General features: G+C 50.6%; 1 protein-coding gene and 1 long non-coding RNA gene across 4 annotated transcripts in view; one reads left to right on the forward strand and one right to left on the reverse strand.

Moving 5' to 3' along the window:
• Positions 1–612: 612 nt before the first annotated feature.
• On the reverse strand, positions 613–1,629 carry LOC145517826 (uncharacterized). The gene is made up of 2 exons (XR_014062363.1): positions 1,538–1,629; positions 613–912 (listed from the first exon to the last, which is right to left on the reverse strand). It is a non-coding gene; the product is annotated as an uncharacterized LOC145517826 (long non-coding RNA).
• Positions 1,630–9,956: 8,327 nt separating this feature from the next.
• NR1D2 (nuclear receptor subfamily 1 group D member 2) overlaps positions 9,957–12,053 on the forward strand; it is a 29,681-nt gene continuing 27,584 nt past the window's right edge. The window contains exon 1 of one of the 3 annotated variants that reach the window (XM_081521005.1): positions 9,957–10,227. In XM_081521005.1, the coding sequence (XP_081377131.1) occupies positions 10,212–10,227 (16 nt within the window). In that variant the 5' untranslated portion in view covers positions 9,957–10,211. Of the gene's footprint in view, positions 10,228–10,501; positions 11,035–12,053 lie in introns of those variants that run through there. The other 2 variants (XM_081521007.1, XM_081521006.1) reach the window with 2 other exon arrangements.

A 12,053-nucleotide genomic window follows, 5' to 3' on the forward strand; every position in this document is an offset into this window, starting at 1 on the left:
TGAGTGAAGCATTAGAAAGCTGATTGGAGGGGTGTGTGTGTGTGTGTGTGTGTGTGTGCGTGCGTGCGTGCGTGCTGGGAAGCTCTCGGGAGCGGCACTGGAGGCTGGGACCTGAGTGGGACCTACTGCTTCCCTCCTGCAAATGCTGAAGCAGCCCCACTGTTTCTAGTTTCACACTCACCGTGGACGCCAAGGTCTCCTTTGGAAATTCCCAGCTGTTGGCTCTGTGCTCACACTGTGTGCGTCCAGTCGGGTCCGCCTCTTTGCCACCCCGCGGACTGTAGCCCTCCAGGATCCCCCGTCCATGGGCTTCTCCAGGCGAGAATACTGGAGTGGGCTGCCGTTCCCTTCTCTGGGGGATCTTCCCGACCCAGGGATGGGACCACTGTCTCTTACATCTCCTGGATTGGCGGGCAGGTTCTTTACCACTAGCGCCACCAGGGAAGCCTGTTGGCTCTACTGGGAGGAGTGTGTTTATCTATCGATCTCTTAGGTCCCTGTGACGTCAGGGGAATTTGGACATGTATGAATTTTCAGTGTCCTGATCTGCTGATTGCCCCCTTTATTAGTCATAGTCATCAACTGCTGAGTCACCAATTACCACAAGACTTACCAGCTTAAATGACAACATTTATTATCTCCCATTTCTGCAGGTCAGACATCTGCATGCAGCTTAGCAGGGTTCTCTTCCTCAGGGTCTCCACGGGCTGGAATCAAGGTGCTGGGTGTGGCTGAAGCCAACTCCAGGCACAGCTGGGGGAGAGATCCGCTCTGACCTCACACACGGCTCGTTGGCAGGATCCAGTCCTTGTTGGCTGTTGTTCCGCCAGCAAGTTCTTGACCACAGGAGTCTCTCCACAGGGCAGCTCCTAACATAGCTAACCATTGACTGGGGTGAGCAGGTAAGAAGAGCTGGAGAGAGTGTGAGAAAGGTACGACTCAGTCCTGTATAACAGAACCTCAGCAGCGGCATCCATCGCTTTGTCATATTCTATTCTTGCTTTTTATTGTTATTTTATGGTGAAGTTCAGTTGATTTACAATGCCGTGTTCGTGTCGGGCGTACAACAAAGTGATTCAGTTACACATACACATGTGTCTCCTGTTTTTTTTAAGTTTCTTTTCCCATTTTTGTTATTACAGATTATTGAGCAGAGTTCCTTGTGCTATATATAGTAGGTTGGCTATCTATTTTCTATATAGTAGTGTTTGTATGTTAACCCCAAATTCCCAACTTATCCCTCCTCCGTATTCTATTTTTATTTTTAAGATTTTTTTTTTAATATGGACCATTTTAAAAGGCCTTATTAAATTTGTTGCAATCTTGTTTCCATGTCATGTTTCAGTTTTTTGGGGCGTGAGGAATGTAGGATCTTAGCTCTCCAACCAAGGATTAGACCCGCACCCCCTGCATTGGAAGAAGGCTTAACCACTGGACCTCCAGGGAATTCCCGCCGTATTCTATTTTTAGAAGCAAGTCACTCCGACCAGTTCACACTACTGGACGGGGAGGTTGGCTTACACAAGGGGGTAAATACCAGGAGGCGGGGATCACCGGGGACTTAGAAGGCTGTCGACCCCGTCCCTACAGAGAGCGCTTCTGCTGCGAAGTCTGCTTCCTGTAGCAGACGGCTGGCTTCCCCAGCTTCACTGAGCGCGCGAGTCACCGGGAGCCGTTGTTAGCAGGTGGCCCCCGATCCAGTAACTGGAGAGGGGCTGGGGTGCTGCCCTTCTTCCTGGTTGCCAGGCGGGCTCAGTGGTAGTTCCCGGGCGCTAGAGCGCAGGCTCAGTAGTTGCGGCGCATGGGTTTAGTTGCTCTGCGGCATGTGAGCTCTTCCCAGATCAGGGAGCAAACCCGTGTCTCCTGCATTAGCAGGTGGATTCTTCACCACCGAGCCACCACGGAAGCCCTAGAGATATATTTTGTACCTGATGTTTTTGCTTTCTTCACCCCCACCCCAGAAAAAATTATTGTAGGTTATTTTTCTGTTATTTTTTATTTTTTACCGAAGTATAGTTGATTGACAATGTCGTGCTCATGTCTGCTGTACGGCAAAGTGACTCAGTTTTATGCATATATACATTTTTTATACTCTCTTCCATTATGATATTGAACACAGTTCCGTGTACTATACCTTGTTGTTTATCCATTCTATATGTAATAGTTCATATCTACTAACCCTGAACGCCCAATCCATTCCTCCCCCACTCCCTCACTGTAGTTTTTTTCTTTTCAAGCTATGATAGTATTGAAGATGATTGGGCATTTTTATTTATTGAACTGTCATGCAACTTTTTCTTATTTTTTAAAAATCTGTTTCGTGTGTTATTAAATCAGTGGAGTGCTTAACAAAACACAACTAGGGTGTCTTGATGACACAGATATTTTCTGACTGGATTCAGTGAGGCCTCCTGGCCAGATGGCTGCTGTTGAGGATGGGCTTGGATTTGTCTGTGACGTTGGATAGATTAGACCCATTATGTGTAGGTTGCGTTTTTTTCCTACTAGGGTCTTCCCTGAGGGAGCTCTCCCATTCCAATGCCATCAGACATTATTTTGTTAAATATTTATTTATTTATTTGTAAATAAGTACAAATAAATGTGTCAGGTCTCAGTTGTGGCCTACGGGGTCTTCGTTGGGTCCTGTGGGATCTAACCTCAAAAACGGAGCCATTATTTGCAGTGGGAGCCTTTCCATGCCCACGTGTTACCTGATTCACTTCTTTCTCTTGATACTGAGCCTTAGACAGTGCTGCCAGGCGGAGGCTGTGGATGCGTTCGCCTTGGGAAGCACAGTGTCTTCAAGACGGCGCTTGGCACACGGTCCTCGAGTCAGGGCGGACTGTGTGTGTCCCTGCTCTGTTTGAACAGCGACAGCTGCACAATAGTTTCCATCCCACCTGCTGCTCACACCAGGACCTGACGGTCCCCTTATGAAGAGGTGGAGTGTGTGTGCTGGTCCTTCAAATCTGGGTGTGCTCCTGACTTTGTCACTAAAAATGCAGCAAAATTGGTGCTGCCTGACTTCTGAGGCTTGGACAGAACAGGTGATGTACCTTTTGCCCTGTCCCCTGAAGCACTTGTGCCAGAGCCCAGTAACCCCGGAGAGAGAGGCTGGGCTGGGCCGCAGGGGGCCGGCTCCTCAGGCCCTGCCCACTGTCTGATCCTCACGAATGACTGACCCTGAGCCGGAAACGCCCAGCCAGGAGGCCCTCCCCGCAAGTCCTGACCCACAGGAACCATCCAAGGTCATGAAGTGATTGCTCGGTTTAAAACCACTAGGTTCTGAGGGGCTTTCTTGCACTGCGGTAGTAATCAGAATACTCCCTGGAGGAGGAAAGGATGAATTAAAGCATTATCAGTGGGGGGGCGGGGGGGGAGAGGTCCTTAGCCACTAACAAGACAGGCTCTGGCCAAGCAAAGCAAACTTAACAAGATGCATGCCCTGCTCCAGGGGATCTTCTGACCCAGGAATCAAACCAGCGTCTCCTGAATCTCCTGAATTGCAGGGGCACTCTTTACTCATGGAGCCATCTGGGAAGCCTCTAACAAGATACAGGTCCAAACTAAGAAGTTAGAAAAAGCAGATGACAATAGAACAGAAGGAGGGCGACCAAAACAAAGAGCAGAAATCAGAGTAGAATGGAAGACAAACACCATATAGTGAATCAATAAAGCCCCAAATTGAGCCTTTGAAAAAGCCCGTTAAGGAGATACGCTTCGAGTAGGACTAATGGGGGGGGGAGCACAAATACACAAAATTAGGAATGAGAACCTACAAAATGATGGAGGATTAAAAGATAAATAATTGAACAACTTTAAATTTGAAAACAAATAAATTTAAATAAATTTGAAAACAGACATCATAGACAAATTCCTAGAATAATAATTCCTCACAGTGACTCAGGAAGAATAAGAAAGTCTCTAAAACTGTAATGATGGATATGGTTACCATGAATTACATGTGGCTTTTGACCCTCGAAACATAGCTAGTGACACCAAGGGACTGAATTTTATATTTTATTTTAACTAACTTAAATTTAGACACTGGAACAGCATAGAGTACCTTTCTGTTCAACACAAACTTGACTGTTTTGTTAGTCAAATACTTGACTGTATTTTGCTTTATTGCATCTCATAAGATATCGTTACTGCATTGGACGGTGTTGGGTGTGCACCTCTTTTTTAGGATTGTGCATAAACACTTCACTCATCTTGGTGTCAATGGATTAATTCAGCTTGAGTGATTTTTTTCTATGCACAGATGGAATATTGTAATGTGTTTAACTGAATATTTCATGGAGATATAAAATGAGAAGACATGATTTACATAGTGATGATACCTAGTAATGCTCAAAATTCTCCAAGCCAGGCTTCAACAATACGTGAACTGTGAACTTCCAGATGTTCAAGCTGGTTTTAGAAAAGGCAGAGGAACCAGAGATCAAATTGCCAATATCTGCTGGATCACCGAAAAAGCAAGAGAGTTCCAGAAAAACATCTATTTCTGCTTTATTGACTATGCCAAAGCCTTTGACTGCGTGGATCACAATAAACTGTGGAAAATTCTGAAAGAGATGGGAATACTAGACCACCTTGACCTGCCTCTTGAGAAACCTGTATGCAGGTCAGGAAGCAACAGTTAGAACTGGACATGGAACAACAGACTGGTTCCAAATTGGAAAAGGAGTACGTCAAGGTTGTATATTGTCACCCTGTTTATTTAACTTATATGCAGAGTACATTATGAGAAATGCTGGGCTGGAGGAAGCACAAGCTGGAATCAAGATTGCTGGGAGAAATATCAATAACCTCAGATATGCATATGACACCACCCTTATGGCAGAAAGTGAAGAAGAACTAAAGAGCCTCTTGATGAGAGTGAAAGAGGAGAGTGAAAAAGTTGGCTTCAAGCTCAACATTCAGAAAACAAAGATCATGGCATCCGGTCCTGTCACTTCATGGCAGATAGATGGGGAAACAGTGGAAACAGTGGCTGACTTTACTTTTTTGGGCTCCAGGTGACTGCAGCCATGAAATTAAAAGACACTTACTCCTTGGAAGAAAAGGTTATGACCAACCTAGACAGCATATTAAAAAGCAGAGGGATTACTTTGCCAACAAAGGTCTGTTCTAGTCAAGGCTATGGTTTTTCCAGTGGTCATGTATGGATGTGAGAGTTGGACTATAAAGAAAGCTGAGTGCAGAAGAATTGGTGCTTTTGAACTGTGGTGTTGGAGAAGACTCTTGAGAGTCCCTTGGACTGCAAGGAGATCCTAACAGTCCATCTTAAAGGAAATCAGTCCTGAATGTTCATTGGAAGGACTGATGCTGAAGCCGAAACTCCAATACTTTGGCCAGCTGATGTGAAGAGCTGACTCATTTGAAAAGACCCTGATGCTGGGAAAGATTGAAGGCAGGAGGAGAAGGGGACGACAGAGAATGAGATGGTTGGATGGCATCACTGACTCAATGGACTTGAGTTTGAGTAAACTCCGGGAGTTGGTGATGGACAGGGAAGCCTGGTGTGCTGCAGTCCATGGGGTCGCAAAGAGTCGGACACAACTGAGCAATTGAACTGAACTGATACCTATGTAAGTCATCATTGGTCATTAAGCTGAAATATTTATTATTTATGTATAATTAAATTATGCTTCTAGTTAAAAAATAAGTATACAAAAATTTTTGTTTACAATAGAGGCATGATTGGGCGATGATTCTAGAAGCTAGTGCTGTGACGAGAGCAGTAAAGAAAAAAAAAAGCCTCAAGAAATTACATTACAGCTATCGTGAGGTTGAATAGCAACTGCAATTTGCTGTGAGCAGAGGAAACCGCCAAAGTTGTCTGTTGACATGTAATGATGTCGCTGTTCTGTGACTTATGTGCTGTGTGCTTGGGTTTTAAACATTTCTCTGTTTTCATTTCTAATAGGTGGATGGACAAGTATAGTCCGTGAAAAAGTGCTCTGTTGTTTTCAATAATTTAAGAGTGTAGAGGAAATGGCAACCCACTCCAGTGTGCTTGCCTGGAGGATCCCGTGGACAAGGATCCTGGTGGGGCACAGTCCACAGGTCACAAAGAGTCGGACATGACTGAGCCACTAACACACACTAAGGGATTCTGAGATGAAAATGTTTGAGAACCGCTGGTCGAGGGCACAGGGCAGGCAAAGCCACAGTGGAAAGTCACTGAGGTGTTGGGAACCAGCAGCGTTCATTAGAACAGTTGAAAATGAGGAAGAACATCAGACGTTTCTAACTGGCCTTAACGGTTAGGAAACTTCATCTTGTTTCCTTCCCCTGTCTCCTCATGTCTCTCCTGCCCCCAGGTCCTCACAGAAGGGCCCTCCTTGGCCTGTCGTGCTGAGTTTGGGGTTAGAGGACTCCAACGTTAGGCTTGTTGCTATTTAGTCACTAAGTCGAGACTGACTCTTTTGTGACCCCATGGACTGTAGCCCACCAGGCTCCTCTGCCCATGGGATTCTCCAGGCAAGAATACTGGAGGGGCTGCCATTTCCTTCTCCAGGGGATCTTCCCAGTCGAACCTGCCTCTTCAGCTTTGGCAGGTGGGTTCTTTGCCTCGGAGCCTCCAGGGAAGCCGATTTAGGCCCCCTCTCCTTCATCTGCATCCAGACTGAACGGTCCTGTGTGCAGTTTCCCAGGGCCTCGGTGTCAGTGGAATATAAGGGTTGATGAGGTGATTTTCTCAGGAAATCTGCGTCTTTTAACAGATGACGTTTGAAGACACAGTCACTTCGTTCAAGAAAGTGATTATTTTTGTCAGAGGAAAGAGAAAGGAGGAGTAGGTAGAAGCCCACTCTTAACAGTCTGGGAATTCCTGTGGACTGAGTCACAGGCTCCATAGGGTTAAGCACGGAGGCTCCTTAGAACCACAGCAGCAAAAGGCGATATCCGAGGCAGCTCTGGAACTCTGGGGACCATCACCCGGGGCGCTGCTCCGTCCCTCCTCTGGCTCTGAGGAGCCCCACGCGATTCCAGGGGCCAGTGGTGTGGCTGTGACCCACCAGGGCTATCTATAGCTTTGCAGTCCCTGACAGTTAACCACCAAGCCGCTCAGGATGGAGGCGGCCTTTAAGAGATGGTAGGCTTGAAGATACAGATGTTATTTCATAGGCATTATCGTGGAAGAGAGGGCCTATTTCCATTCTTTTCCAACTTAACTGGTAGCATCTTCTTTATTATTGTTTTTTTTAAACTGGAAGAAAATTGCTTTACAATGTTATGTTGGTTTCTGCCTACAACAACCACAATCAGCCATCCTCCCTGTAGAGCTTCCCTCCCCTCCTGCACCCCGCCCCTCTGGTCACCACAGAGCATCAGGCGGGGCTCCCTGTTGCATAGCAACTTCTCACCAGCTATCTATTCAACACATGATAGTGTATGGATGTCACCGCTGCTTTCTCCATTCATCCCTCTCTCTTTAAAATATACTCTACTGTTTAGAGCAGTTGCAGGTTCACAGCAACGTTGAATGACGAGTACAGAGTTCCCGTAGACGTTCTGTCCCCCGACACACCCACATCCTCCCCCACTATCAACATCCCACAGCACAGGGGTACATTTGTTACCACTGGCGAACCTATATCGACACATCCGAAGTCCACAGCTTATATTAGGGTTCCCACTGGAGGTGAAGATTCCACCTGCCAATGCAGGAGACATAAGGGATGCGGGTTCAGTCCCTGGGTCAGGAAGATCCCCTGGAGGGGGGCATGACAACCCGCTCCAGTATTCTTGCCTGGAGAATCCCATGGACAGAGGAGCCTGGCGGGCTACAGTCCATGGGGTCACAGAGGCAGACACGACTTAGGGAAACAAAAACAACAGAGGTTCTGGAGCTGATGTCCTGAGGACACTGAGGGAACATCCAGCAGGACCTGTCAGAGTGGTGTCCTCTTTGTGATTTCTGCCTTCTGCACTGTTTGTGTCAGCTTAATTTTACCCATGCAGAAGCAGATGGTGGTTGATTCAGAAAATGAAAAAGCAAGCTACAAAGTGTAGCCTGGAGAAGTCTTGCTCCAGCATCACAGAGGGTGATAAAGCCCTGAGGTAGGGAAGGAAAGAGGACCCCCTTGTGTAGAGAGCTGTGTAGAGTGCTAGGGAGGGGGCTCAGAGTTTGTGCAGGGCTTTGCAGGGCCGCTTAAGGCACTGGATTAAAAAAAAAAAGCAATAGGAAGCTATTGAAGGGTTCTGAGCAGAGTACTTAGATCTCATTTACATAAAAAAATAACACTCTAACTGGGGAGAAGTGGTTGTAGGTGGATACAGGAGTCATTCCTCTGTTAGGAAACTATTACAGTAGCCCAGGCAAGAGATAATGGTGGTTTGATGCAGAGTAATATCTATGCTGATGGTGAGAAGTATTAAAACTGAAGGTAGAATACCACAGAGGGCTTCCCAGGTGGTTTACTGGTAATGAATCCGCCTGCCAATGCAGGAGACAGGAATTCGATCCCTGGGTAGGGAAGATCCCCTGGAGGAGGGAATGGCAACCTACTCTGGTATTCTGACCCGGAGAATCCCATAGACAGAGGAGCATGGTGGGCTACAGTCTATGGGGTTGCAAAGAGTCGGACATGACTGAACGACATGATTTATCGATTAAACAGCAATGGCAACAGAATAGCTCAGATCTCTTAATGGACTGAATGGGGGTATAAAAGGCAGTAAGAGAAATGGACCGAGGGACAAGGAGGGAAAAGAGAAACTTGACTTGTTGGCTTCAGGGACTGGGAAATTTACCAAAATGTGAAAATTAAGATGGGGTGGTGTGTGTGCTCATGGGGTGGTGGAGGGAGAAGGGATGTCTCACACATCACTGTTTCCTCAACACTGTACACAGAACATTTTCAAAGAGCAACTGGGGAAGACTTTTACCAGTTGTGAATACCCACATATGACATCTACGAGTGCCATGTTACTGCATTTCTATCCACATTATTCAGCCCATCTTACTTTAAAAACATTTTATTTTTTATTAAAAATATTAATTTTTTTAGGCTGCCCTGGGTCTTAGTTGCAGCACATGGGATCTTTAGCTGTACCATACCAGATTTATCTCCCTGATCAGGGATGAACCTGGACTCCCTACATTGGTAGCCCAGAGTCTCAGCCACTGGATCGCCAGGGAGTTCCTTACTTTCGCAGTTCACTTCAATTGCAGACATCAGCGCACTTCCCTCTTCATACCTCAGCACACATGTCATTTATTTCCAGTTTCTTTCTTTTGACCGGCGCCTGCCTACAGCTCAAATTTGAGCTGCCCAAAGGACATCAAGGTGGCATAATGAAACGGGCTACTGGATGCAGGCGCCGGGAGCTCAGATTCAAAACACAACCGTGTCTGAGCTCTTGGACTGGATGAAGTCACGGAGCGCTGCAGAGGAAAGAGATTCGGGCAGAGCTATCAGCGTGAGCGCCGACCCCTGGGGCGGTCAGCAGTCTGCCCAGCCTGGGTCCTGAAAAGCGGGTCTGCTCCACACCACCTGGCGGTCCTAGGTGATCATCAGAGAAGACCCAGGGTGTCACTAAGTGGCGGCGAGGGGGGTGCTAGGTAACCATCGAAGGTGACCCAGGGTGTCACTAGGTGGTGGGGGAGGGGGTGCTAGGTAACCATCAGAGGCGACCCGAGGTGTCACTAGATAGGGGGAGGGGGTGCTAGGTCACCATGGGGGGTGACCCGAGGTGTCACCAGGTGGCGGGGGAGGTCTAGGTCACCATGGGGGGTGACCCGAGGTGTCACCGAGGGACGGGGGGCAGGGCTGGGCACCCCGGGCCGGGCGGGAAACCCGGAGGCGCGGTGGCCGCGGGCGCCGGCTGCGGGCGGGGCGGGCGGGAGGGCGGAGTCGCCGCAGCGGCCGGCCGCGGGCGGGGGAGGGTGTGTGCGCGGGTCACATGGTCGCTGCTGCCCTCCCGTCAGCCGCCCTCGCCGCCGCGGTGCGCTGGCTGCAGGAAGCCGCCGCGCCGCCGCTTTGTTGTCGGGGCCGGCGAGGAGCGCCGCCCGCCGCCGCGCGCTCTCCCCGAGCCCGCTCTCCGGCCCCGGGGCCCGGCTGCGGGCCCCCGCGCGCCCCGCCCATGAGGGCGCCCCGCGACCACCGCCGGCGGCGGCCCGGGGCGGCGCAGCGCTGAGGCGGCGGCGGGGGCGCTGCCCGCTCTGCGGACGGACGGCCTCGGGCCTCCCCGAGGGCACCATGGAGGTGAATGCGGGTAAGAGCCGACAGGGCGGGGGGCGCGGCGGCGGGCGCGCGGGGCCGGCGGGGATCGGGGGGGGCCCCTCGCGGGCGGCGGCGCGGGGGAGCCCGCCCGGAGCCCGGCGCTCGGCGCCCCCCGGGCCGCCCTCCCGGCCGCCCGCAGCGCCGCAGCGCGGCGGCCCGGCCCCCCCTCACATGGCCCGGCCGCGCGAGCCACGTGCGCGCTGTGTTTACGTTCGGCGGCGCGCGGCCGCCGGTTGGCTGGGCGGGCGCGTGACGCGGCATTACATAATGGACGCCGGGGCGGCGGCGGCGGGCGGGGACACGTGAGGCCGCGCGGCTCCGTGACCCACATTCGCGGGCCGCTGGGGCCCCTGGGGGCGGGCGCGCGCCGGCGGGAGGCCCCGCCCCGCGGGAGGCCCCGCCCCCGCGCCCATGGGCTCTGACGTGGCCGCCCCTCCCCCGCGGGGTCGCTTGCTGAGAGGAGGCCGCGCGTGCGCGCCCCGGGGACCCGCGGCCCGGCGGCCGGGAGGGCGCGGACGCCGCAGTGCCCTCGGCCGGGGGGGAGCAGAGAAGGCGGGCGCCGCGGGGCCGGCGCGGGGTTTCCCCGACGCGAGACCCTGCAGGGTCGCCTGGGGACGGCTCGCCGAGGGTGGCGCTGCCTCGTCTCCACGACAAAGAAGAACCCTCACCGTTTCAACGACCTCCTCGGTGACGCGGTCGACCTTGTAAAACACCTTCCATGATGAATACGCCCGCGGCGCCTGCGGGCCGGGAGCCTCACCCTGGCCGGCCCCGCCCGGTGACCCCCAGTGACCCCCAGGTTGTTGATCTGTCCTGAATCCGATAACAGATCCACCCCCGAGGGCTGGGGATCTTAGTTTTTCAACCAGGGTTGGAACCCGAGCAGTGAGAGCCCTAACCGCTGGACAGCCTGGGAATTCCCATAACAGATAGGACCTTATTAATCCCTTTCTTGTCCCATTTCCTGTTGCTTCCCCACTAGGGAGCAATATTAGGGTCCCTTCTGCCCTTTTGTCTGCCTCCGCCCCCCCCAAGCAGAGCCCTTTGCTTGAATGCAGTGAGGCTGCAGAAGCAGCCAGTGATTGTGTTCGAAAAACCATGCCCCTGGTAACAAATTGTGAACTTGCCACCAACAGTAAATAATAAAGTCATTTTCTTGTCTTTTAATTACCTGTGGGCCTACATAACCTTGAGGATAGTTTAAGAATTTGAGTTAACTCTGTTATGGAATAAAACTTACACTTGCTAGGGATTTCGAGATTACGAAATTCATCCTCCTCTACCTCAGCGTGAATGAATTCTTCTAGTTTTGTGATCTGATAAGGTTAGAAAGTTTTTCTCAGATTTGAACCTTCCTGGAACAGGATCACTGATCTTAATTTTGATTTTACGATGTGATTACAAACTGTAACGTTTTCTTGGGATAATTGCTGACTCCCCCAACCCCCTTCCGTATCCAGTTCACATCCCTTGGTCCTTGCTCAGTGGGTTGTTTTTTTTTTTTCCCCCTGATCATCATCCCTGTTGCCCTTTGGGAGGTGGCATCCAGACGTGGAAGTCGTTGAACGGTTAATGACTGCTGTATATGAGTTGTCTGGCAGGTTGGGCTTTTGTGGCATACTGCTTGGCTGACTCACAGTAGCCTTGCAGGCAGCTAGACCCTTTTCATGTGAACTGTTTTGAAGTTAAGTTTCATCCCTTGTGTAGATAATTGTTTGACCTGAACTGTAGAAACTTGCAATTATCTTTCTTAAATGTTCTCTTTTTCCATTTGGCTCCAAGTTCAAGCTGTTATCCAGTGTTAGTGTTTCTGCCATC

Source organism: Giraffa tippelskirchi, chromosome 8 (assembly GCF_054371585.1).
Source record: "Giraffa tippelskirchi isolate mGirTip1 chromosome 8, T2T-mGirTip1v1.2.pri, whole genome shotgun sequence".
NCBI lineage: Eukaryota > Metazoa > Chordata > Mammalia > Artiodactyla > Giraffidae > Giraffa > Giraffa tippelskirchi.